The following is a 25,384-nucleotide window of genomic DNA, read 5'->3' on the forward strand; positions in this document are numbered from 1 at the left end:
TCCCCCACTCATGCTGGCTTTGTCTCTAAATAAACTTAAAAAAAAAAAGGTGAGATTTGATGATTTTTCCTGTGTGAATCTGTGAGCAGAAGAACTGCCATTCAAACTTTACTCAGTTAAACAGGGGTGGGGATCAATAAACTAGGAAATATCTTAAGTAATTACCAAATACAATTCTCTTGGAATTGCAAAGTTAAAAGTGACAGGGTCTATGGGTAATAAGAATGCTGCAATTAATAGGAATCTTCCTGTCAGTGCTACTAATAAACAGCAAGTCGTGTTTTGACAATGGAATATTTATGGTAGCAATAAACAGAACACTCACAGGAAGTATCTCATCTGCCAAAGACACATTTTCTACAGAATTGCATCTGTGCACTTTGCATCAAGGCCAGCCTCACTGCCTCTTAATTACATTCAAAAGCAAAAAAAAAATGATTAAGAATAAATTTTTACTTTTTTTCAATTAAGAAAAAAATGAGAATTCATCTGAATATTTATATTCCTCTATAGGAATTCAACTCAAAGCTAGTTATACCCCTTAAGAGAGTCTATAATGTTTTTTTTTCTTTTAAAGGGCAAATGGATACATCATCTTTACGATCTTTTTACTTTCATCTTGTTCTTCTCTACGAGACTAGGGTTCTTATAAGTTGTTCCTCTTTAGCCGGGTGGGAGCATTTTAATGCCGTGGCAGTACTAGGTTAGATTTCTGAGGCTTGCTCAACACAGCTCGTAACCGTGAACATAGTAATGGTGGCTGACAGTAACAGGACCAATAGGAGGAGTCTACAGTAATGGGTCAGAGAATTTCGTGAAGGTCACACATGGAACACGTGTGACTCTAACTGTAAGAGTGTGACTCTAAACCATAAGCTTTCATCAGGTTACATCACATCCATTTGATTTTAAAGAGGCCAGTGATTTGAGAGAGATCACTAGCTTCTTGAGATACAAAGGAAACTGGAAGTAGGTCCCAGAAAAAACAGGGGAACTGTTCTTTTAGGAGGGACCAATTTATTAAAGAACCTTCATCACATCCAGGACTGAGCAGACTCCACAGCCTGGCTGATATCAACTCACTAAACACAATTCCTAGAAAATTTCCGCTTGTTTCCATATAGACTTATGAAAACACTGAGGAAGGGGAACAAGGTCTTACTGACAGCTAGGATGACAAAGAAAGGAAGGAAAAAGTCAAAAGAAATGGTATATCCTACGGATGGTTGGAAATTTTGAAAATCTGTACCTCTGAAGAAGAGGAAAACCAAGCTGAGAATGAACTGGTTTTTTTCAGTTCCTGGAGTACTACACACTATAGCAGCTGATGGGCACGGCAGCACCAAGTAGGACTTCAATTCATGGCAGCCAGACTTCACTGAGTATCTACATTTCATCACACCTAAAATGCCACTGGTTAGAAAAAACATCATCATTTTATGTGCTGAGAAAGAAAGGGTGTTTTAAAACGTCACCAATTGTGGTGTTTATATATCTTATTACAGCAGTGTTAATGTGTGAAGCAATTTCTGTTTTAAAATCAAAGAAGCAGTTGGTGTATTAGGTGTAAGACATTCGCTGAGCACTAGAGGGTAGATGATACACTGATCTAGGCAATTATTTAAAAGCCATACATGTTTACAAATAGGTTTTGCAGACAGAGTTAAAAACACATTATCCTAATGATAGAAGAAAGTTCACAGATAAGAAAAAACATGTTGGAAATTGCTATCGGTAGATGACAGGTACAAAGTATAATGACTGAAATATCAGTTTCGTTATTTCAAAAGTGAGATTATGTTCATAAACTACTAAACTAAAAAAAATCCAAATATGTATAACCAAAATGAAGCATCTTAAGGAATACTATTAATTACTTATAAGGAACAGGAGTTAAGGCTTTGTCAATTAACTAAAGGGTAACATTAGGTTCACATGCCCACTATGTGAAATTGTGAACTATAGAAGAGGAGAAAGAAAAAAAAAAAAGACTCCTAATCTCTAATAACTTCCAGCCTGATAGCTGAGAGGACTAGCCAATACAAAGCTATGTGATACTCATCTTTGGACATACAGATAAGAACTGGGTGTTCAGGAACATCAAGAAAAATAAAGACGATAGGAATGGAAATGAAAGGAATTAATATTCAGTGAGCACCTACTGTGTGACAGGATCAGTAGTATTAGGTGTCATATTTTCTTAGATAACATAGATATATTGTTACAGTGCTCGCTTCTGGCAGCACATGTACTAAAACCGGTAGGAAGATCAGCATGGCTCCTTGAGCAAAGATACATCGTTACATATTTATTACTTTATTTAATCCTTACAAAATCCCAAGAGATAGATAATATTCCCTTTCTACAGATGAAGTAACTGAGCCTCAGAGAAATTAAATGACTCATGTTCTTTCAGTTAATACAATGACAAAGGATCATAACTGTTTCAATACAGCTTCAACAAGTCTTCAGCAAGACTTGAAAATTTAAGAGACCTAATAGAGTTGCAATGGGTCAAATGAAAAGAACAGCATATGTGGTGATTCAGTAAAGATAATTAAGGGTGTCAAGGGGAAGGTAAAATAAATTTCCTTCGCCCGAGCATAAAGTACAAATAGTGGTTAAGAGGTGGATCAGAAAATTAGTTACGAGAACTCAGTAAGTCAAGTACTGTTAAAGGACTCATGTTCTAATCAATAATTTTACTTTGACCCGAGAAGCAAGGGGAAGTGATTCTGGGCTTTTGGGAAGAGAAATGATCAGATCACAATAATACTCGAGGAAGGTAATCTTGTGAAGCAGGAATCTAAAGAATTGTGTGAAGGTCTGAATAAGTGGGTTACAGAAAAGGAGTAGAGAGGATTCTCACACTTGATTCTAGTATAAAAACAAATGGAGCAGATAAATTATGGGATGACTTTTCCATGGATAATAGAGACAGAAAACAAAGAAATAAATCAACATTTCTTTTGATGAGAAATGTTAATAGAAGTACGCCTGAGGGATATATGCTGAAACTAGTTTTATTTAACATTCTCAAAACCATCTGGAGATGGTGGTATTCACTGAAATAAAGCAATACATTTTAATACTGTTTCACAAAGCAGAATTACTACTGTTTGTTACTAAATATTTCCTGTAACAGACATACCCAATTGTACTTCCATCCTTCACCCTTATTTCGTTCTACACCTTTGTTTCATCTCTCACCCTCTACTCTTTCCTGACCCCCACCTCATTCAGGATTCGTACCCCGGTGGAGGGAAGATCAGTGACAGGGTAAGGATGTATGGTTTGCACATTAGTTGTATATTTAATGGCTTGTACATAAGCTATATCTAAATGACCTTGAATAAAAAGCACTCCCTCAAAGCCACCATATCAAAATGTCACATGCCCATATTATTTTTGATGAATAAATTTTCAGAAAATTAGTATGTAACTTATTTGAGTTAAATTTTAAAAGGAAAAAGAAACTATGTTAATAAAACAATGGACTTTGAGCTCTTAGGAAAAATATGTGAAAGGCAGTCTGGAATCAGGATCAATTCTATTAGAATTTAAAATCTGGGAGGGCAGGATCTGTGTCTCATTTGTCCTTTTGCCCTGTACTTAGCAAATGCTTAATTAATATTTGCTAAACTGAGAGAGGCCAGTAAGGGGCTCCTGGGTGGCTTGGCGGGGGGGTGGGGGGGGTGGGGGGAAGGGACCAACTCTTGATTTCAGCTCAGGTCATGTTCTCATGGTTTGTGAGTTCAAGCCCTGCCTCAGGCTCTGCAGCATTAGCGTAGAGCCTGCTTGGGATTCCTCCTCTCTCTGCCCCTCCCCTACTTGGGTTCTTTCTTTCTCTCCCCCCCCCCCCCGAAAAAAGAGGCCAGTAATATAAAATAAATCATTATTTTATTCTTACTCAGTGTTAAATCTAAATTAAGGATGCAGTTCTGGGTATTACACTAAAGCTACCACCACCACCACCACCATGAAAAACAAGCAAGAAAAGACAAAGGAAACTAGAAGAGGTGAGGGGCTGAAAAAGAAAATCATCACAGGGATCAAGTAGCCTGAACAGGAAAGAGATTCTTTGGCTTGTAAACATGAAAACAATGGAGATAAGCTACCGATAGATAAACACATGTAGGATGCATGTAGATAGGAATTATGTTCACCAAATCCTGGTGTACAGGAACTAAGGAGATAGTCTCAAAGTGTTAGAGGGTTAGTCTGAAGCCAAATGGAGGGAATTATTTCTTTACCAAATAACCCGGGCCAGCTTTGCAGATGTCCATGCTATGCATTTATACAGTGTTCTATGCTTAGAAGGGCCAGTGTTTGCTTCAATGCTGTGTTGGTGAGGTCTTGAAAAAAAAAGTTTTTTTAAGATTTTATTTTTAAAAAATCTCTACACCTAACATGGGGCTCGAATTTACAACCCTAAGATCAAGAGTCACGTGCTCCACGCACTGAGGCAGCCAGGTGCCCTGAAATTCTTAACAGCTTAGGAACAAGGCACCTCACATTTTCATTTTGTGTGGAGCCCTGTGAATTATGAAGATGGTTTTGCAATAGTACAGAGAAGTTATTCATCCTAAGAATTGTAGTTAACAGTATCAACAGGGTAAAATGAATTTGGATAAATTCATGAATTAATGTAGGACCCTGTTATGGTGCCTGTTTTTCAAAAGCTAAAGATATTTTGGGTTTTCTTTGAAGATGATGTAGTAAGGACAACTACCAATAGAGGGCCTAATAGAAAATGAAATTTCCTTTCTCATTATTATCTACCTGAAACCCAAAGTGAGACATGTCACTGCTATAAATTTGAGTGAACAATGAATTGAAGTAGAAATATTGATCAATTATTCTTCAAGGGAAGAAAAACTTGAAATACTCATTAATAAACAGAATTTTAGATGAAATTTAACACTTTCCTCCGTCTTTCTCAGCATTTAAAATAAGTTTATTTCATGGCTTTGTATGACCCTTCTCTCCCCAGTCTTCCCAGCCACTTCCTTGTCCTAATCACTTGAAAAATCTTATCCCTTCCCCGGTTGGAAACTAGAATTTATGACTGGAAGGTATTTTATTTTACTTTTTTATTTTTTTTTCATGTTTATTTATTTTTGAGGGAGAGAGACAGAGCGCGAGCACAGGAGGGGCAGGGAGAGGGAGACACAGAATTCAAAGCAGGCTCCAGGCTCTGAGCTGTCATCACAGAGCCTTACACGGGGCTCGAACTCATGAACCACAAGATCATGAACTGTGAGATCATGACCTGAACTAAAGCTGGATGCTTAACCTACTGAGCCACCCAGGTGCCCCATGACTGGGAAGTATTTTAAAGAGGAAAAAGGATCCATAAGTATGAGACCTGGATGTGGAAGACTGCCCTAGGACAGAGCCATTTCAACTCTGTGCATGTTAAATAAAGCTATTTAGAATCTGGAATTTCTTGAAATTTAGTCTTGGAAAGTTAAAGAATATATTAAAAAGTTACTCAGATATATTTGCTGAGTGTAATATATATGCCTCATGTAACGAATCTGATAGGAAAACATAAACTTTCCCTCAAAAGGGCCACTGGATTTTAAAATTACAGTAGTCTTACCAATTTGGAAAGCTTCAAATTTGGCAAACAGAAACTTTGGGGTAAAATGCAACAGACTCTCCAGTTAAAATCTGGGGACTTAATGAAATTGTCTCCTCATATACATTATTATGTAAGGAACTAGCCTATCTCTAAAAATGTCAAGTCTGACTTTCCCTAGTGAAGACAGAGTCTTGTAGAGAAATACCTGACTTTCTTATTTGGGACATCCAGTTCAAGTTTCCAATTATCTTAAAGCACAAGTTCTCATAGCATGGTCCCTAAGCCACCAGCATCACTGGAAACTTGCTGAAAATGCAAATTCTCAGGCCTGTCTAACACCTCCTAAAACATACACTCTAGGGGTGGGGTCCGGCAATTTGTATTCTAAGAACTCTAGCGATTCTGATCATCCCTAAAGTTTGAGACTACTGCCTTGAGGCAAGTAAACATGAGCCTGTTTACACTTCCTAAAAATGAGGATCTTTTGTGATTTCAATTTCCAAGCAAGCAGTCAGATACAAGAACACTAAAGTTCATAGACTGGCCTTGTGAACCATAAACAAACACTGAGTAGCATTCACTCTGAAGATGATAAAAACAGAAAAAACAAAACAAAAAATATCTAAAGACATGCATTAGAAAGTAATCAGGAACATTTAAAAACTTCATAGTAAGATGCTTTTCAGTTATTCCGTACTAGTATTTTAAACACAGATATTTTGAATATTAATATATAAATAGGTTTCCATTAATAGAGGCCAGTTGGTGATGATTTTTATCTTGCATAAGTGTTTCTAGTGCCGAAGAGTGCCAGCTGATTTTTAACACAAATATAATGTACTGCTTTAAAATCAGGACTTAAAAACATATTATAATAAAGAAACCGATTGGAAACAACAAAACATGCATTAGGTAACCAGCAACTGCACTGAAATAGATATAGCACTCACATATTCCATTATGTAAATGAATTCAAAGATATTTCATGACTGATCAGCTAGAAGGGACATAATGATTTATAATTCAAATAACTGAGCACTGAAATCAAATTGAACTAATATATATTTCTAAATATGGAAACCTGAAATAATTGTTAAAAAATATAAATCAATGTACCCAAGTTGAAATCATTTGCATCCCTTGGTTTAAATGTTATAGCTTTTAAGTTTTATCTAATAAGTTTTCTGAAAATATGATTTTTTATTAACTTCGAGAAGTGTTCAAAAGCAATAAACATCTTATGAAACAAAAGGTTATAATTTTAGAATTAAAGAATATATACGAGATATAAGGTGATAGGAAAAGCATCTTACTTAAATATTGGATAGAAATAAATTAGGCATTATGCACATTATACCAAAAAGAATACAAATCAAATTAATTTTATATTAGATTTCAATTCCAACCTAAAAAACAGGGTAAATCTAAACAATAGATACGTGCTGTAAAATAACACAGGCTTCTTTTCAGATAACGTGCTCTCAAAGTAATTCATTGTGAAAAGGCCAGAGTTTGCAAGACTAGGAAGTACTTATAAACCACTTCATATGTTAGAAATAAAGAGTATTTCAGCATTATTATTAAAAAAAAAAATACAGGTTGAGTTTTTTTTTTTAATAAGAAAAAATACATATCTTAAAAAGCCAAAATGACCACTGGAATTGGGTTGTACATCACTTTCCAGTAAAAAGGAAAAACAGCCTGGACAGGTGTAATTTATCATTTTTCTGATTTAATATCAAAGAAATATATTAAAATAATAAAAAGAATCCTGAAATCCTCAAAATTTGTAGTGATAAATAGCCCTCCCTGTCTTTATTGCATTATACCTACTAACAGAAATATTGCATGGTGGATTTTGCCAGACAAGGACGATTATTTTCCAATAAAAAGTTGCATATTAAATTCCAGCACAAAAGTGGGTGTCTAATACTTTGGAAATCTTTTATGGTTTCCCAAGGAACACAATTTTAAACTTAACTAATACAAACATATTCCTGCAGTGAGCCTACATTAAAGATTTCTACCCAATGCCACTGATTTTCAGAATGCTGTCCTCATATTTAAATTTCAGCTAATCTTGGTGGTTAACTAAACCAACACTTATTTTTCACAAGTCCTGTATGTTTGATAGCTAACATACAAAAGACAATCTACACGCTTCTCTCTCATTGGTAGAAACAGGACAATAGTATCAACTATAATTTAATGAGAAAGGATGATTCTAGTTAGATTTAAGAAATCTGCTAAAGATAGAAACCCAAACATTTAATGCATAATGGGAAATCTTATTTTGGAGTAAATAAGATGTTGATTTGTTGGCGGCAATAATCCAAGAAGTGGTAAAAACACTTATATAATTTTCTTCCTATTCCTCCTTTGTGCCTCTTAACTAATCAAAATAATATTTTTTTCAATTGAAGAATACTGAAGTTATAGTATTTACTCTCAGGAATTCAATTTTTATAAGGTAATATTTTTAGAACATTTCGACCTTCTTAAAATTAGTTACATGCTTTCTTTTAAAATAAGAACTCCCTAAAAATTATGAAAAATCACAGACTAAGACACATGCGGTTGTATACTTTCTTATGTATCCACTTATTAACCTGGATGGGTATAAACATAACTTTAACTAGTTAGGAATCTATATATCCATATAAATTCAATTGTGACTGAATAAATACTTGACAGTAGGTAGCTAATATAAAGCTTTCAAAAACACACATTTAAATATAAGGCTAAATGAAAGGTTTTTTATTAAAAAAAAAAAAACAACAAACCTGCAACATTATAAGCAAGGAAAACACCTGGCCAATAGAATGTACCTGTTGGGGTGTTTCTATACATTACTAGATATACAGTAAAAAGGATATCCAACAGAAAGATCATTTAGGAACTGAAGAGTCCTTGAAATCACAGGCTCACATCTTCCCCAGTATTTAAGATTTGTAACGCTAAATATGAAAACAAAGTTTTTAATTGTAAGTAAGGTATTTGGTTGTACAGGGAGAACATGAAAATACACATATATGTATGTTAAGTTACATGACCTAAACCCGAAATATCTCACGAAGTTGAAAAACAGGTTTAAATACCACTAGAACATTTTCTATTCTACTTTTTTTAATGGCATAATCAAAATTATATCCTATCAATATACAATGAACACTGCTCCCCAAATGGTACATAATTCCATACAGTTAGTTTTGTACATTGAAAAAACTGTCTAAGTGTTTCACAGAAGAAGTATCAAGTTTGTATGTAAAACAAGCATATTAGGGAATGACAGCAGGAGTTACAAAGGAAGTCAAATAGAGGCTCACAGTTACTGCCAAGAAATGAACCATCAAACTTGTGGCCCCAAAGCTCACTTCTTATGATCATGATTGTTTGTGTAGCTTTGTTCTCTGCAAGCAACACAGTGCTGTCTGTTACACAGATGTAGTGGGTTGCCAACTGGAGGCATACAAGTTGAGACTACATGTACAAAATTCTGTCTATGACTAGAAACTCGTTAATTCTGCTAACAAATTATAAGGATGATTTAAGGGAATTTTCCATGAGTAGGTTTTTGATAGCCATTAAGTTCCTGCTGGAATCAATGAATGCCCTGTCTTAAGGCAATCAAACCCCTCCCAATGATTCCAGTTTGCAATAATCTCTTCAGATGCTCTTTGAAATTGGGTATTTTCTTTCTAATTAAAAGCAAAAATGCTGCCCAATTGTCTTGAAGAGTCAAAGTCTATAAACATCTTAAAACCACGTTTTGATGGGGCATACTGCAGTGGTATGGATTCCTTGACAAATAAGAATGTCTTTAGGGTGGTGAATTTTTAATATGTGAAATTAAGTTTCAATTAAGAACAGTGCTACCATTCTAAGAATTAACGCATAATTTTTAAGTCTTTTATTAAAGATTAATACTTATTAAGAGATCTAAACACAGCAAAAGTATCCATTACATTCAAAGCAACCACAACAAAAGAAAAATCCAAGAACTCACATTTTCGTCATGAATGTTTCTAGAACATGGTTGTCATCTGTTATTCCTAAAACTTCTGACATACGGGCATATACCTGCATGAAAACATTTCATTGTTAAAAGCTTTATCATTAACATAGATTTTCAAAAGACTATTCAAACTGAACAAATGGAAGATTTAAAGGATTGCTGCATCCACAGTGAAGTAGGGTGTCGGAAGGGAGAGCAAATGAAGGATTTAGAGAAAAAATTATACTTTAAAAATTTACTCTCTTTTTCTTCCAGGAAGTACCTCTCTCATTTTGAAATACATACCCACCCACACACACCCACACTCACAGACTCATTTTATTCCCAGCACACCACATAATTTTCTTTCTCAAACTGGTAAACCAACCCTTTCTCAAAGATGGGCGTTATGTATACAAAGGGCTGAAAAGTGGAGTGTCTCAATAAATAAAACATTTAAAAAATTTCCATCTATGCCAGGTATCAGCAAACCATCAAACAATTCAGGATTATGTCAGGCAGTTATAAATAAGGACTTCAAAAATAAGAGGAAGTTAAAGAATTTATAAACATTCTCCTCAAAAATCTTTCAATTAAGCTCCCCCCAATATAGAGATAGGTCTTACTTTCCATGCTGAAACGGAAATCCCAGGCTCAGAGATTCTCTGTTGAATACATCAGGGCCTGGGGAATCCATTAAGCTCCCAATTAGGGAGTGTTGGTGGCAGAGTTTGGGGTGCAACATTTCAGTCCCAACCTAAGCCACATTGAGCTTATAAACATATCCCACTTCAAGTGGGAAAATGCCACCAGCAGCCAATGGAATATTCCCTAATAGCCTGGCAAAGCTGAGAGGTGGGTTGACACCTCCATACTCCCTGATGCTCTGGTGTGATTCCAGGTTATCCCTGCCAGACACCAGCTGTATGGGATTTCTCTTCTGTGATTTGATCCCCTGTGATTGTGTTCTCTCACTTTCTCCCGCTCCGCCTATTTCTTATGGTATGGCATGGCAACTTAGCTTTCACTCCCTATGCCTTTTGCTTTTCACATGTGAACACCAGCTTCATACACTACCACAGGTCATGAAGGTGTATTATAGGGTTATACAAGGGAGGAAGGCTGATTCACTGCAGAGATCTCGTATCTGTATTTTAAATACCATTCAAAGCAGAAGCTTGTGTTGTGGGCTTTCATCCTAAGTCCTATAACCAGAAGCTGCTCAGGCCAGTGGGAGAGAGAGGAAAAGGTGGGGGGCAAGTGGAGAGGGCAAGAGAAGGAAAGAAGGGTAGAGAGGAAAAGGTGGGGGAGAGAAAAAGGAAAACTGAGATTCACATTCCTGTTGCCCCTTCTGCTAATTTCTGAGCCCTACAGAAAAGCATTTCAATTACTGTATCTATGATTTTGCTCATGAGAGGAGGCCTTCATCTCTTATAGGACTGAAGCCATCACTGTGTTTGTAAGATGTTTAGGGGGAAGAGGGAGCTAGGGAGAAAAACTCCCAGCGAAGTTAGTCACCACCAGTCCTCAAAGATCAGAAATGTTTACGCACAGAGAAGGCTCAAAGGAAGAATGGTATGTAGAAAGGGAAGTTTCCCTTATCTCAGCATGATCCTAACCCTCTCTTATGGATGGAAGTAAATTGGGTCCCTTAGAAAACCTGTATTGACATGATTAATGGCACACAAGGCCCTTCACAACTTGGCCCCAACATACCTCATCTTCTACCATTTCCCTCCATCCGAAGCCACAATGAAATACTGATGGATCACTGAGGCTTCTCACGCAATTTCAGATTTCTAGGAGTTCGTGTACTGCTCATTCTGCCTGAATTAGCTTTCTTTTTCCTCTCCCCTTGATTCCCATTCAAAAGTCATCTCCTCTGCATTCTTCTCTGCTGTCCCAGGGAGATCACTCGCCTTTATGCTCCCACAGTGTCTGGTCCATTCCTCTCTCGTGGTGTTTTTCACACCTGTAATTGTTCAGGTGTCCATTTCCCCCACTACATTGTATTGTATTTTTGTAAAATCAAGGTTTTACATTTTCAAGACTTTATAAGTGCTATGTTTTTTATGGCATAGCTCAAAATTAATCTAATTTTGATTTTATCCATGCAACATTGAATAATAAAAACATAATAACTAAAATGTGATTTTAAACCTTTAAGACTGTTTAAAAATCTTTTTTTTTTTTTTTTTTCAATTGGTCCTTCTTACAGGGAAGTTTTCTGTGGTGTCCCTGGCATTCAAGGAAGGGGGAAGCTGGGCAGGCAGGTCTGTTGTGTTCTGCTGTCAAAACAGCTTCTCCGAGTATCAGATTTGACCCAATAAGATACTAGAAAAAACAGTCAACATTGACACATGGCAGTGCTTTAATCCACAATTATCCTTGTAACTTGCACCATTCCTTTTATCATCCATTAGCTTTGATTCCCATTATCCCATCTAGAACTGTGTCAACGCTTCTGTCCCTAGGGATTTCTCTCCACTCCTAGGATCTGACAGTCAAGCTTGAGTACTAAACAGGATCATTACCTCTTAAATCCACTTATCTGATCTACTGAATAGTAAATTGAAAAGCTCATTAAGAGCAACAATCTGATTTGTTTTCACGTGTGACAGGGTCATTTAAAATCAATGTATGATTACTGCATTTCTTTTAAAAGACTGTCTCACATTTTCCAAGGCACCTTACCATTCAGAGAGCATGCAGATAATATGAAAATGTCTTTAAACATTTGAATTCAATTATACCACAGACATATACAATTTGGGAGTGGGAAACAGTCTGTCCAGTGAGGAAACATCTTTGAGAATGTTTATCACAAAGCACAAATCAATGAAGGCTTTCTACAGAAAACATTCTAACACAATATTTAGGGATTTTCAACATTTTCTAAAACTTCTATCACTTCGCCAAAAAAATTTTCATTCACAGCAAGAAGAACCTACATCACAATACTCATTTTAAGGAAGGATACTGAAGCTGGCATAGGAGTGCAGGAAGGGAAAAAGTCCTCCCTTGAAGTTCACAGATTCCCAATTTTTTAAAATTTCAGGATCAATTAAGGTAATTAGATCATAATGAAGAATAAGCAGAAATCTAAGAAACAAGAGATGAAGCCCATGTGTGTTGTCCATCCTTCTCAGGGTTACAATGAAGTTGAAAATGGCTATGCTTTTGGTTATGCTGGTTTCACATACCCAGACATGCACACATATAGCCTTGTTTTTGCCTGGCCACCTGTGCCTTCCTTCTGCTCCTTCTGTTTTAATATGCCTGTATTTCTCTATTAGATGATAAGCTCCCTGAGGACAGAAATGATGTTCTTTTATCTCCCATGCTTAATGTTTGACAAAGGTTTGTTAAATGAATAAAAAGAGCATAATGATAAGGTGCACATATTGGCGGACTCCATTTCATTCACAATTTTTTTTTTAACAAAAGCAAAACAACCCATAAGAGGCATGGCTTTTGCACAGAACTTTTTCTCTTTAAAAATAATATACCCCAAATTCCACTCACCAGAAGTAACCCTGGTTAAATATCGTTATTTAAAAAGGCGTGGTGTTAATGCTTAGATAATGTTTCTGGAAGAAGCTCTCCCTGCAGTGAGAAGAGCTCTCCTCCTGTGATACTGTGAGCAACCACCACTGCCAGCCTGTTAGTGGCACTTCTCAGATGACACAATAGAATATGATCTTGGTGTAGTATTAATTTTCCGTGTGCATATGTGTTTCCTCCACTATTTCAAGCACGTGCTGCCTGAGGGCAGGGAAGATACTTCTTTCTTCTACCATCTCCAGAAGTAATTAGGATACTGCCTTGGCAAACTTAGCAATGTAGAAAAAATATGGGCTTTGGTCCCAAACATATCTGGATTTGAATTCTGGATTTGGCACTAACTAGGTGTAACTTAAAGTCTCTGGATCTTGATTTTCTATCTGTAAAACAGGAATAATAATAATAATAATAATAATAATAATAATAATAAAACCTACTTTATGGCTTTTGGGAAGATTAAAGATGATCCCTAATACAGAGCTTGGTATTTAGTAGTTACTCATCAAATGCTGCTTCTCTTTCTACCCCTTCTTATGGACCTTTTCTCATAGTAGGTGCTAAAAACTGTCAGCTAATATCTGTTCAAGAAAAGGCTCGTTACATAAAAAACAACAGGAAAGTAAGAAGGTGTTTATCTTGAAGATTTTCACACTGCACAGATAAAGTTAAAGCAAACAAAACCTTAAATTTATATCAATGTTGAGATCTTTATATTCAATTAACACACTCTCATCATGGTCAGAAATGGCATTCATTAAAGGCATAAAGCTTCAAAATTTCATGCACAAAACGGATTTTTTTTCCCTACTTCTACATAGCTGTTATCTTACAAGCCAGAAAAATTACTTATTTTAACCACTCATCCATCTCTCTAGCTCTTGAAATACAGGAGGTTGTTAGAAATGTAAGGAATTATCACTATTATGGATTTGAGAAGACATGCTCCTAAAAAACTGTTTTGATATGTTTGTTTTCTCATCTCTGTTTATTTTACTATGAAGGTTCTTTTCAACTTCAGAAAAGAGCATTTAGGTATGTACACAACGCTTCGACAATCCATACATTCTCTAACTCCTCAACTAACCAAATGACAAATATTGCCTGTGCACATGCAGGTAGCTTAAGTGAAGCCAGACAAGATAAGAAAACCAGACAAGGAATAAGCATACAAATAACAGTAAGATTTTGAGTTGTAAATTTAATTTAATAAAGAATAAAAGCATGGGCTGTGATAATTTTTTAAATTGCTTTCTTTTTCCAATCCTAATTCTTAGTCTTGGGTATGTGCAGTGTTGTCTCTTAACATTCTGGTTATAACTTTGAAGAAACTAATTATGTCAATCCTTAAATTTGAAGTAGATTACAGAACTGGGAAACCCAGAATATTAGTTCCTAAAGGTTGTATGGATATATAATGACAGTCACAGAAATTCAATAACAGCCCTCTATGAAATGTACTCAAAAGCACCACATGAAACAAATTAAAAAGAACAATGAATCTCTCATTCTGCGCAAATAAGAAAATAAGAGAAAACACTGGTTCTATAGGTTTTCATAACAGTTGTTATAATGAATTAAGATTTTGGATAATGAATCTTCAGAAAATTACAGTAAGTTAATACCCCTAGGCCTTCCATAAATGTTTAAGATGTTATAACTTCTCAAAGAGCTTTTGTAAGCAGGCTCAATGCAGAAAATTAGCAGTGCTGTGGAAATCAACAATAAAGTATTCTGCCATCAGAGATAATATACTTTCCTGAACCAATTTATTCCCCCCAAATTCATTTACTAATACAAAATTGATACCATGAAATTTTTAAAAACCCTGATAATTGTTGTAAATTCTAAAGTATTGTTTCAATGTGCTGAAATGATTCATCAAGATATTTAACCAGTTGTAATTTAGTAAAACAAAATCTGTCACCAGAAAGGATCCAATATAGTGAAAACATTAACACCCCTTAGGAAAAGAGTTCTGGAACTTAATGTGAACTCACTTATTGTGCATGAGAAACCAATTTTCGTATTTTTGTCTTAGTCTTCAAGTGTCCCTGACATCAATGCAGTACTTTCTACAAAACAGACCCGTTGGAGTGCAAGGTGGGAGAAGGAGGAGAAGGCGAGGTGTGAGAGGGAATAGAGGATTTAATGACTTGGATCTAAACCGTTTGGAACTAAAGATACTGAGGTCTTTCATGAATGCTTAAGGCAGAAAAAAAAAACAACAACCATGATCATCACAATTAACATGACACATGAAGAGATTTAATGGTACAAATATCATTGCTTCATGTTAAACATACAAACTTAGTGCTACTGAATAGATCCACGCTAATCTCGGTGGACTAATTTTTCCCTCATATCATTTAAAATTGCACCACAAAATAAGGACCAAAATTAGGTGAAAAAAATCTTTTGCCAGAATTTAATTTTAAAATCATAACTTATGTTGGAAACCAAGTGGTAAAAGGTTAGAATTCTGCTTGCCTCATTCAGTGGAATACAGAATGGCAACTGATAAAAGCTGGCTATGGAAGTACAAAATAAATATGAAATGTTAAGTGTTTATTTCAATTAGAATATCTGAACCCACCATCTGTGGTGGCCATCTTGCTAAGGGGACACGTACCTAACAAATCTCTTAAGAGGCATTCCCAATCTGCTTGAATAAGCTATTGTATAAGAAAACTTGGAGCGACCACTTTGGCCTCACATTTCCTTCGCTCCACATCCTGTGGCACAAAGCATGAACTCAGCAGGCTGGGGTGCTGGGCTGCCTGCTGCCTTGTGATAATCCCCTCTCCCAGTAGGGGCCTCCACTGATGCATGGCTAAGAACATGCTTCCTCTTTTGCTTGCACCCCAGTGGGGTATCCATTCCTAACTTGGGCCCAAATCCAGACTGCTAAGGAAGGGCTCCAGATGCTGCCAGAGATATTTTTGGATTGGTTTCTAAACAATCATTTATTTGAAAGAGGAGTACAGGTACAGTGTGAAGACCAGCAATACTGGTTAATTTTGGAGAGATTCTCTCCCTCCCCCTCCCCGACCAGATCTAAGGTCTAACTACCACCTGTTCAACAGAAGCTGGCTGTTTGCCTCACTTTCCTTCAGGGAGCCACTGACTAAGGATCTCCACCAGCATGAACCTAATGTCTCCCGACAGGCCTTCACTAGCCAAGAGGGACCCGGGTCGAGTGCACCAGTTATTGGTCACAGGATACACAGCCCATAGAAAGACTCCTGCGGTGCAACCAGCTGAAAGCCAACTAGAGAAGATGGGGAGTGTACATTTGTCCTGACACAGCTTTGCTCCTGCTGGCTGCCAACTCACTCCATGTCTGCGGCCAAGCTTCTGTTAGACTAGTCTTCTGTGGCTAAAACCATGGTAAAGCACAGGGTAAATATATTATCTTCCCAAGCTCATACAATAAGAAGCTAACCATGGCTAGGGCACAAGGCTACTAGAAGGCAGCTTGATTGATTCTGGTGGAAGGTTTTGAGACCATGTATTTCAGGCATTTTGTTTATAATTCTGTGCAATAGCAAATTTGTACCATGATTAGACCTTGGAGCAAAGAAGTTGATGCTGGATGTAGTTCTGCGCCAAGGGTGATGGTGGAAGTGGGGAACTGGGAAATAAAAGATTTTTTTTTTACCATAATCCCCTATATCTCTCAAAGATGTCCACCAGAAACATATTCTGGCATAAGGGATACCTGTACTATAGATACCGTTCAGTAACAGATGCTATTCAAGGGAGCCCTAAGAAAACTTTCTCCTTTCAGGTATGAATGATTGGTTAGAACTGGCCACTTCAGAAATGTTGTAATCAAGAAACCTAGGCTGCTTCCACACTGTGCAATCACACTAAACTGAGTCTTTGCAGTTGATCCTGCTTACTGGCTGACTACTGAACATTTGGTTATAGACCATGCATACTATAGGGTTACATAGTGCATAAACAGGGAGCCAAGAAGGCACCTCTACACTTATCACTGTGAGCATGTACCTGTTTTAGGAATAAGAGCCTGAGGCTGTGGTGAGGCAAGCATAAAGACTGGTGATCCACCACAACAACCAGCAACTCAACTCACCTTGACTAATTTCCAAGCCTTCTCTGGAACTCGGGACACATCACTCCTCAGGCGTACAACCTAAAAAGCACAGAGTTTAGGGACCTGGCACCTGACGTTAGGGATTAGGGAAGAGCAGGAGGCCCTCTCAACTTCAGATAGAGAGAGAAAATGTGGTTCAGGATCTTTGTGGCTGTCACTTAAAATATTCCTGGGACTTTGATTTTATCCTGGAAGCCTTGAGCAAAGACAATGGTGAAGTGCTGTTCAGAGTCTGGATGTGGTTATATGGATTACACCATGGGTTTGCTTCCATGGAATAATTCAAAAAACCAATTATTAAAGGATAGCCCTAGAAAAGAACAAATTATAAATAATACTTGACAGAACTATTTTCAAGAATCTCTTAGTAGTGTTGTTTCTCATGAGGCACTCTCATTATGCAAGTGTGGCAACTGGGGCTAATGATTTAAGTAGGCCAAGTCACCTTTTCATGGGCAAAAGTATATTTTTAATAAATGGAACTCATTTCTATGGTCATTCAAAGGGTAAGTAAATCATACAGTCTTCTACCACTTAATCTAGTTCTTGCACACACTCTCCCCCAAATCCTCTAAAAACACAACTTATTATAGTTATGGTAGGTATTAAGTAAGACGTTACCAGGTCCTCATCTCCACTTCTAACATCTTTATTTTCATTTACACGTGTTACCTATTCATATTTCATTTCTACCTCCACACTGCCTCTCTGAAACCTGTCCCACTTTCTGCATCCAAAACAACTTCTGTACCTTCCTCCTAAGAGATACTCAACTCTCTGGGAAGAGTGACCTGACATAAAGAGTAGAGGAATAATGGCCCATGGAATGAAAAAGGGGGTGTCATATGTATATTTTTATTGCTCTGTCAAATCAGCTATTTTCACTTTTCATCATATTCTCAAATTTTACTCAAAAGTGTTCCTACAATCTTTTTTGCCTTTCAATTTCTGTCCCTCATACTAGCCTCGTTAGTGAAAACTTGAACCTACCCCAAATGCAAGCAATCAGAGTTCACCTTCTGGTGGCCTGTTAACGCCTTCAAACTCTAATTTCTGGTTTCTCTGGGCAGGCAATGCCCGGGGCAATAGGATAAGTCCTGCTCCCATTTTAGTTTTCCTATTGAACACTTCTCCATGTTGACCATCAGCTAAAACATATGCAACACCTCAACCGGTGGACCAAGACAATTGGCAGTTGCCCAGGAAGTATATCTTTTTCTCAGTAAGACGACAGAAAATGGGCAAGTTAACTGTGTACGTATTTTCAGTGACGTCACCTTGGAGGAAACACAGAATATTTGTGCAGTGTAATACACACAGGGTTCTGGGTGAGGTTCTGCTACTTGCTAGCCTACCACAGTACCTGGGAGATAACAGGTATTCAATAAATATTTTCATTTAATGAATCAACCCAATAATCCTAGTTAAATTATTTAGCCTCTCAGAGTCTCAGCTTCTTCAGCTGTAAAGTGGAAAAAATAATAACACAACGAATAATATCATGAATTAAGAGGCAGTCTAGTGAAATGATTAGGATCTAGTCTGAAGCCCAAGGTTAGCCATTGGGCTGGCCATTTACTAGGTGATTTTGATCAAATTCCTTACCCTCCAAATTTCCGTTTTCTCAAATATAAAATGAGGATGATAGTAGGTCTAATTCATGAAAATTTTTAGAGGATTTGAGTAGTTAATTCATGCAAAGTGCTTCGAACAGTCCTGGCACAGAATAAAATTTCCATGAGTGTTAACTGTTGTTATTATTGTCATATCATGCTATATGATATATATAGCACTGCCAGCACAATGTCAGAAACACTTGGAAAGTTTTTAGCATATAGTAAGCACCAAATAAACACTAGCTATTAGCCCTTAGAACCAGTGGTCAGTCGGGGTGCCTGGGTGGCTCATAAGTGTCCAACTTTGGCTCGAGTCATGATCTTCCTGCTCTGCTTGTGGGTTTGAGCCCCGTTTTGGGCTCTGTGCTGACAGCTCAGAGCCTGGAGCCTGCTTCGGATTCTGTGTCTCCCTCTCACTGCCAGTCCTCTGCTCAAGCTTTGTCTGTCTGTCTGTCTGTCTGTCTGTCTCTCTCTCTCTCTCTCTCTCAAATAAAGAAACATTGAAAAAAAATTTTAAAAAGAACAGGTGGTCAGTAAATGCTCACTATTATTAAATAATATATAGACAAATATTAGTCTGACATGAAGACTATGAGGCATGCAACAAAAGGACAGTCCCTTTTCTTTGTGCTTTATCTGGATTAGATGCTGCAAAGTAGATGCACGTTCCAAGTTGGTATGTGTGTAGCCTTAGTAATGGTTACAGAGTGATCAGAGGGGAGAGAGCCCTAATGGAAGGCAGCTTAACTCCTATACTTCTATCTTCTATCTTCTGGGAGGAGGAACAGGAAAAGCAGAGGGAAAGGAGACAGGAGGAAAACAGAATGCTCTGTGGCAACAGAGTTCACCTCAGTTCTGGATTTCAAATCCCTCATCTTCCTTTTCTGAGTCATCCCAAGTTCTTGTTTCCTATTTCTGGGCTAAATTCTCAACTCACTGGATAAGTAGAGATGATTTACACCCCTGGGGCCAATAAATTATCAGAGTTTTCTCAATTCAGATCAGTGAGTCCATCCAATTGTCCAAGTTTTGCTTGATAAATTGATGCACAGAGAGAAAAGGTTCCAGAACACCATCGTTAGAGTTTTAAATTATCAAGAGTCTTTGTGTGGCAGGCTCAGTAAGAACTGAAAGGGGCTGCTTTCATATATGAATATAATATTGGTCTCTGACACTAGACTATGGGGTGAATTGCTTCTTATATAATAGGATGGATTATATCAAGTATCTAGGATCTAGAACTTGGCTCAGTTCTCTTGTGACTGATGGCTATCCAGTACCAAAGGTCTAATCTGTGGTTGCAGAGATGAGTTTTTTCCCTTGGGAAATAAAACAGCAAAGATGGAGATGGAATTTGTGATGTTTGTTTTGTCAATCATCATTACACTTAAAACTGATCATGCCTGGATGCATGCCTCTAGACACATACATAGGCAATGTGATACAGTGGACAGCAAACTTGGGTTTAGAGTAGGATGATTTGGTCAAAGCCAGGGTATCTCACTGAACAAGTTTTTAACCTTCCTGAAATCTCTTTCATATTCTGTAAAATGAAGATAATTATACCTACTAAATAGGACATTGCTGAGAAGACTAGATGAGAGAATGTAATGAATAACTCCACAAAGTGGTTAAGCACAGAAGTAGAAACCCAACACAGGTTAGAGAAAGGTTGAAGATAAAACATATTCTCAAATGGTATTTCCTAGGCATTTCTCATTCTACATTACCTAAAAATACAGAATTTGTAACCTATAGCATGGACAATGTTTTAATACCCAGTGCCTAGAACTTCAGCAATTTTAAGAATGGTAGGGTTGGAAAGTATTAAGGCAGCTACACCTGCTGGGGAGTGTGGTATTACAGCCCATGTCTCACACATGCAAATGGTCAGGAAAAAAAGTACAGTTGAGAACTCAGACCATCAAGCAAGAAAAGATTTCTAATGACTCAGGAAAGCGGGCCAAAAGGGAGTGTGGAAGGAAGTGGTCGGGAACACTTAGAGACAGGAAAGGACAATAAGTGGTTGAAGGCTGAAAATAAAGGGTTAAAATAAAAGTTGAGAATTGCAATTCTCAGCAAATGTAAAGACACTAGTGTACTAAGGTGTTCTGCACATTTCAGCATTATCTATCGTTTTGCAATTTTCCTCATCAAATGGTGTGGGAGAGATTGTCCAGAGAAACGCATTTCCAATTTTGTAACGGAAGTTGATCAGAAAATGTAATTCACACTGAAGAAAGTTGTTTCAAAGCCAACTTTGCTTAAACACATCTATTCAGTAAAGCAAAGGATAGTGGCGCTGGGGAGCCATGCAGGCCTAGGGGAAAACAAAATCTCAATAAGTATGCCAAATGTGTTTTATATTTCAAGATTCCTTCAACAGAGACATTATGGGGAGATAAAAATTAGGAAAACACTGAACTTAACTAATTCAAAATGTTGAGAAAATATTTTGCATTTATGTTTTATAACCAAGTGCTTTTCCCACATTTGTCCCAAGGCAGCAGATGAAGCACTATATTCACCATTGCTAATACTAGCAATTGGAACATGCTCTTTGGCAAGGCAGAAATAAGATAATTGTTCAACATAGGCTGGCTTTTCAGAAATACTGGAAGCATTGCCTGTAATTATAGACATCTGTCACTGCTAGCCACTCAGTACTAACCCTGACATCAATATACAACCATAGCACTAAACTGCCTGCAGGCATAGCAATGGAGACCAGATACGCTAGGCAGGCAATCATCTGCTTCATCCACACTATCTGTCAAAGGTTCCCAACCACAAATAGCTCTTACATTTTGTATCCTTAGGATAATATGTTGATTTATTTTAGATTCTCTAATATTTACAGTCTGGGCCATCTACTAAAATAAAGAAACAAAACTTATGGCTAATGGAGGCAGTTACTGTTCACAGTCATCATAAAAGGTCATAGCTCAACCCTCAAATGTTAAAAATTGATGGCAGCTTTAACCATGTGCTATCATACAGATGTTTCCTTTTGTAGAGGCAATTATTTTCAATAGCAATTCAAAATGGTAAATACAATCTTTCATCAGCAAGTATGTTGCCACCCCAGTCTAATGGAAACGCTCATATTTTAAAGCTTTTTTTGAAAAAGTGAAGATAGGTTCAATGTTGGGTACTGAAGAATACAGATTGCCAGTCTGGGTTTAGCTGTACGTATAGTACCGTATCTGCCAACAGTTTTTACATATACAAATGATGTGATATCTGAAAAGCAGGAAATGATACTGCAGGATAAAACACTTGGTTAATGAATGAGTCAACTGACATACAGTCTTGCTAGGTGTTAAGCTTACTGAAATATACATGTGCGTGTACATTCATATTTTTAAAAGCCCAAAGACACACTGTAGTTTTACATGCTACTCTCTTTTTTTCTATTAAGCAGCCAGAGAAGCAAGCTGAAAATTTTAGACATTTAGACTAATTAGGAATAAGCACTCACAATTATCATAATGTGTTCCTAAAAACACAGATATTTCTTGGTCTGATCACAACAGCCTATGCTGAAGAAAAACTATTAATTACTGACAGACAGTTAGCTTACAAGTGAGCTGCATCTTAAAAACCTCTTTTAAAATACAATTGCTAAATGCCTTACAGTGCTGTAATGTGAGACAGGTTCAAATCTTATTACTTCACTGAAATTAAAACCTAAGTTTTAATACTGTTCAAGTCGAACAATGATTCCACACTTTATTGCTTTTGAAATCCCTTGATGATCATAGGAAAAAATGCCCCCGAGAAAAAAAGACTGTTTTCGATAAACAGAAAATACAGTTTGCACTCTTAGCCTCTTTGTCATCACAAAAAAAGGATTTAATGCCAATTCTTTAAAAAAAGACTTTTTTTCCACAAAATGTGCACCTTGTGTGCCATTTGTAAAATCAGTTCACTTTCTTTTATTTATTACTGCAGCGCGGCAAGGCAATAAAGAAGCTACCGATAGCTAATAAATTACATGCCTTTTAAAACAATTCTCTTGCTACAGAAACATGTAACTACAAAGGTTTACATTTACATGGTACACCACATGAAATGTCTATATTTGTGTCCTATTAACCATTTTGGCAAATTGCGGACTTTTACCAAATAGCTGGTAGAGAAAAAGGCAAAGTGATTCACGTATGCCGACACGATATAAAATAAAAAGCCTTTCTAGTAAACTACTCTTACACTGCCTGCACTTCCGAAAAATCTTCCAAAATTTACTGAAACACATGCTTTGATAAATCATTTTATGCATCAAAAAAGTATTCAAAGGTGTTCTAATCAGGGTTAATTTAAACTTTACTCAGTGAACAGTGAGACCTAAAGTACTTTTTTCCCCCTGATTTATTTTCCTAGTATCATGCAGTCTTTTAAAAATCATAGCTCCTAGCAGTTACTTAGAATAAATTATAAAAAGCAAGATCATTGTTAGAATAAATTATAAAAAGCAAGATCATAGGATGTAAGGCAAAAATGCCCCAAATCTATTCCTTGACATATTTTGTATTTTTAAGACACAAAACTTGGTTATTTATTTATTTAATAAATGTTCATATCAAAGATGTCTTGCTTAGTTATAACCTTTCTTTTAAAACAGTATTATCTTCACATATCCACAAGCACTAACTAAAAGCCTTACTTTACCAAAGTAAGCTGTTTATTTGGTCTTTCTGTCTTATCTATGAACAAATGAATCCTGAAATATCTGTACTCCAATTCTAGGATTAAATTGTTAAATTAATCAGGGTATTTGCTTAATGCTCTCATCCTCCACTCTCATGATGAACATGTATTTATGAGGTAGTGTACTGTCTTTTATTATTAATTTCCTCCATTTCCTGTAATAGCTATCATAGCTGTGGCTTTTTTTGGTTTCATACCTACAAATTTCAACTTTGTTCAATTATGCATGATGAACAATGCTTCAATTTCCAAAGCACAAACAACTTTGTTCCTTTTCATATTTACTTTGAGATAATAGTCTACTGTACAAATGAATAAAAATTCTGTATTCTGTAGCACTCCATTCAGATCTATTTCCCCCACCTTGCTTTGGAAATTAGCTTGATTATGATGATAAACAATCAGGAATATGTGGGAGGTATACCGTTTTTGAAGAGTTCAATGAAATAATTTTTTTTCACCTTCACAGATTTTTTTAAAGGGGAATTATTACCATTGTGATGATATTCTGCAAACCATGTATCTATACATGCAGAGAATCCTAGTATATTTCCCAATTTATCTTTCGCTCCTTTCTCATAGTAAATACTTCTGTTTTGAAATCATGACCTTTCTCCATACTGTAGCTGATTTAAAATGGTAAAATTCTCAATTAGCAACCAAGAAAAATAGGTGACAAAACAACTACTTTCTCTATGGCCCTCATCTTCTTCCCTTATCTCAACAGAATTTATTTTAAATATTTAATTACTTGGATTATCTTCTTTTTGGCCAATAGAAGGCTCATTCATTGTATTATCTCTCTTGGATCATTAAGAACGCGCATTCAAAGGACAGGTATCATGAACCCCATTTATTTACATGGGGAAAATCAAATAGCGTCAGGAGACAGCTCAAGATTACACAGTAAAATGACCTCTTATTCACAGGCCTCACTATTTGACAACACTGCTTCCTAGCTATTGGGAAAAATATGTATTCACAGACATTTATTCTGGTAAATCCAAATTCAACTTTCTATCGAGTGCTATTTCAATGTGTGTAAGATAATCCTGACTTACCTCTGGTACCGATATGACAGAGTAGAACTAGTGGGTAGTTCTTGGTGCCGACAGAGAGGGGAAGGGAATTCATTTGTTTTACTATCACCTTCTTAGAAGCATGCAGCATTTACTTTGACATCAACCTCCTTGATTTGGCAAACAATCTGAAGTGTATTGATATTTACATTTCTTGGTCTTGTTTTGCAATCTTGAGTGGGAAAGTGGGAAACATAAAGCTGGACTTTTCCGGCATCTCTTTGCACCAATATGTAACCAGTTGTATTTTACTTACCTGTTTATGTCATACACAGAACTGAATGATGCTAAAAGAAGCCCTGAGTATTGCCCAGAAATCCTTCCAGGACTTGTCCAAGATGATATTAGGTGACTTCCTTTATGTTCCCACTGTTCTTGGCATATCAGTCATGGGCCTCATCATACCGAATAATGATTGCCTGTCAGCTTTGTCTGTGTCCTCCGCCAGCCTGTGAGGGCAGGGCTATCTGTCCCTAGTCATATTGTGTTCTGATGTTTAGCACGTAGTAGGCAATTACACATACACTTGACCCTCCAACAACAAGGGTTTGAACTGCACAGGTCCACTTACAAGCGGATTTTTTACAGTATGGTACTATAAATATATTTTCTCTAATTACGATTTTCTTAAGAATATTTTCTTTTCTCTAGATTTACTTACAATACATATAAAATTCAAAATATGTGTGAATCTACTGTTTATGTTACTGGTAAGGC

General features: G+C 36.7%; 1 protein-coding gene across 9 annotated transcripts in view; it reads right to left on the reverse strand.

Annotated features, from left to right (window-relative positions):
- RANBP17 (RAN binding protein 17) overlaps positions 1-25,384 on the reverse strand; it is a 334,560-nt gene that overhangs the window by 88,705 nt on the left and 220,471 nt on the right. For 6 of the 9 annotated variants that reach the window (XM_045035636.1, XM_045035616.1, XM_045035623.1 and 3 more), the window contains 3 exons: positions 17,242-17,301; positions 9,594-9,667; positions 8,464-8,544 (listed from right to left, as the gene is read on the reverse strand). In XM_045035636.1, the coding sequence (XP_044891571.1) occupies positions 8,464-8,544; positions 9,594-9,667; positions 17,242-17,301 (215 nt within the window). The remainder of the gene's footprint in view (positions 1-8,463; positions 8,545-9,593; positions 9,668-17,241; positions 17,302-25,384) is intronic. The other 3 variants (XM_045035631.1, XM_045035634.1, XM_023259663.2) reach the window with 1 other exon arrangement.

The sequence above is a fragment of the Felis catus genome, chromosome A1 (genome assembly GCF_018350175.1).
Source record: "Felis catus isolate Fca126 chromosome A1, F.catus_Fca126_mat1.0, whole genome shotgun sequence".
NCBI lineage: Eukaryota > Metazoa > Chordata > Mammalia > Carnivora > Felidae > Felis > Felis catus.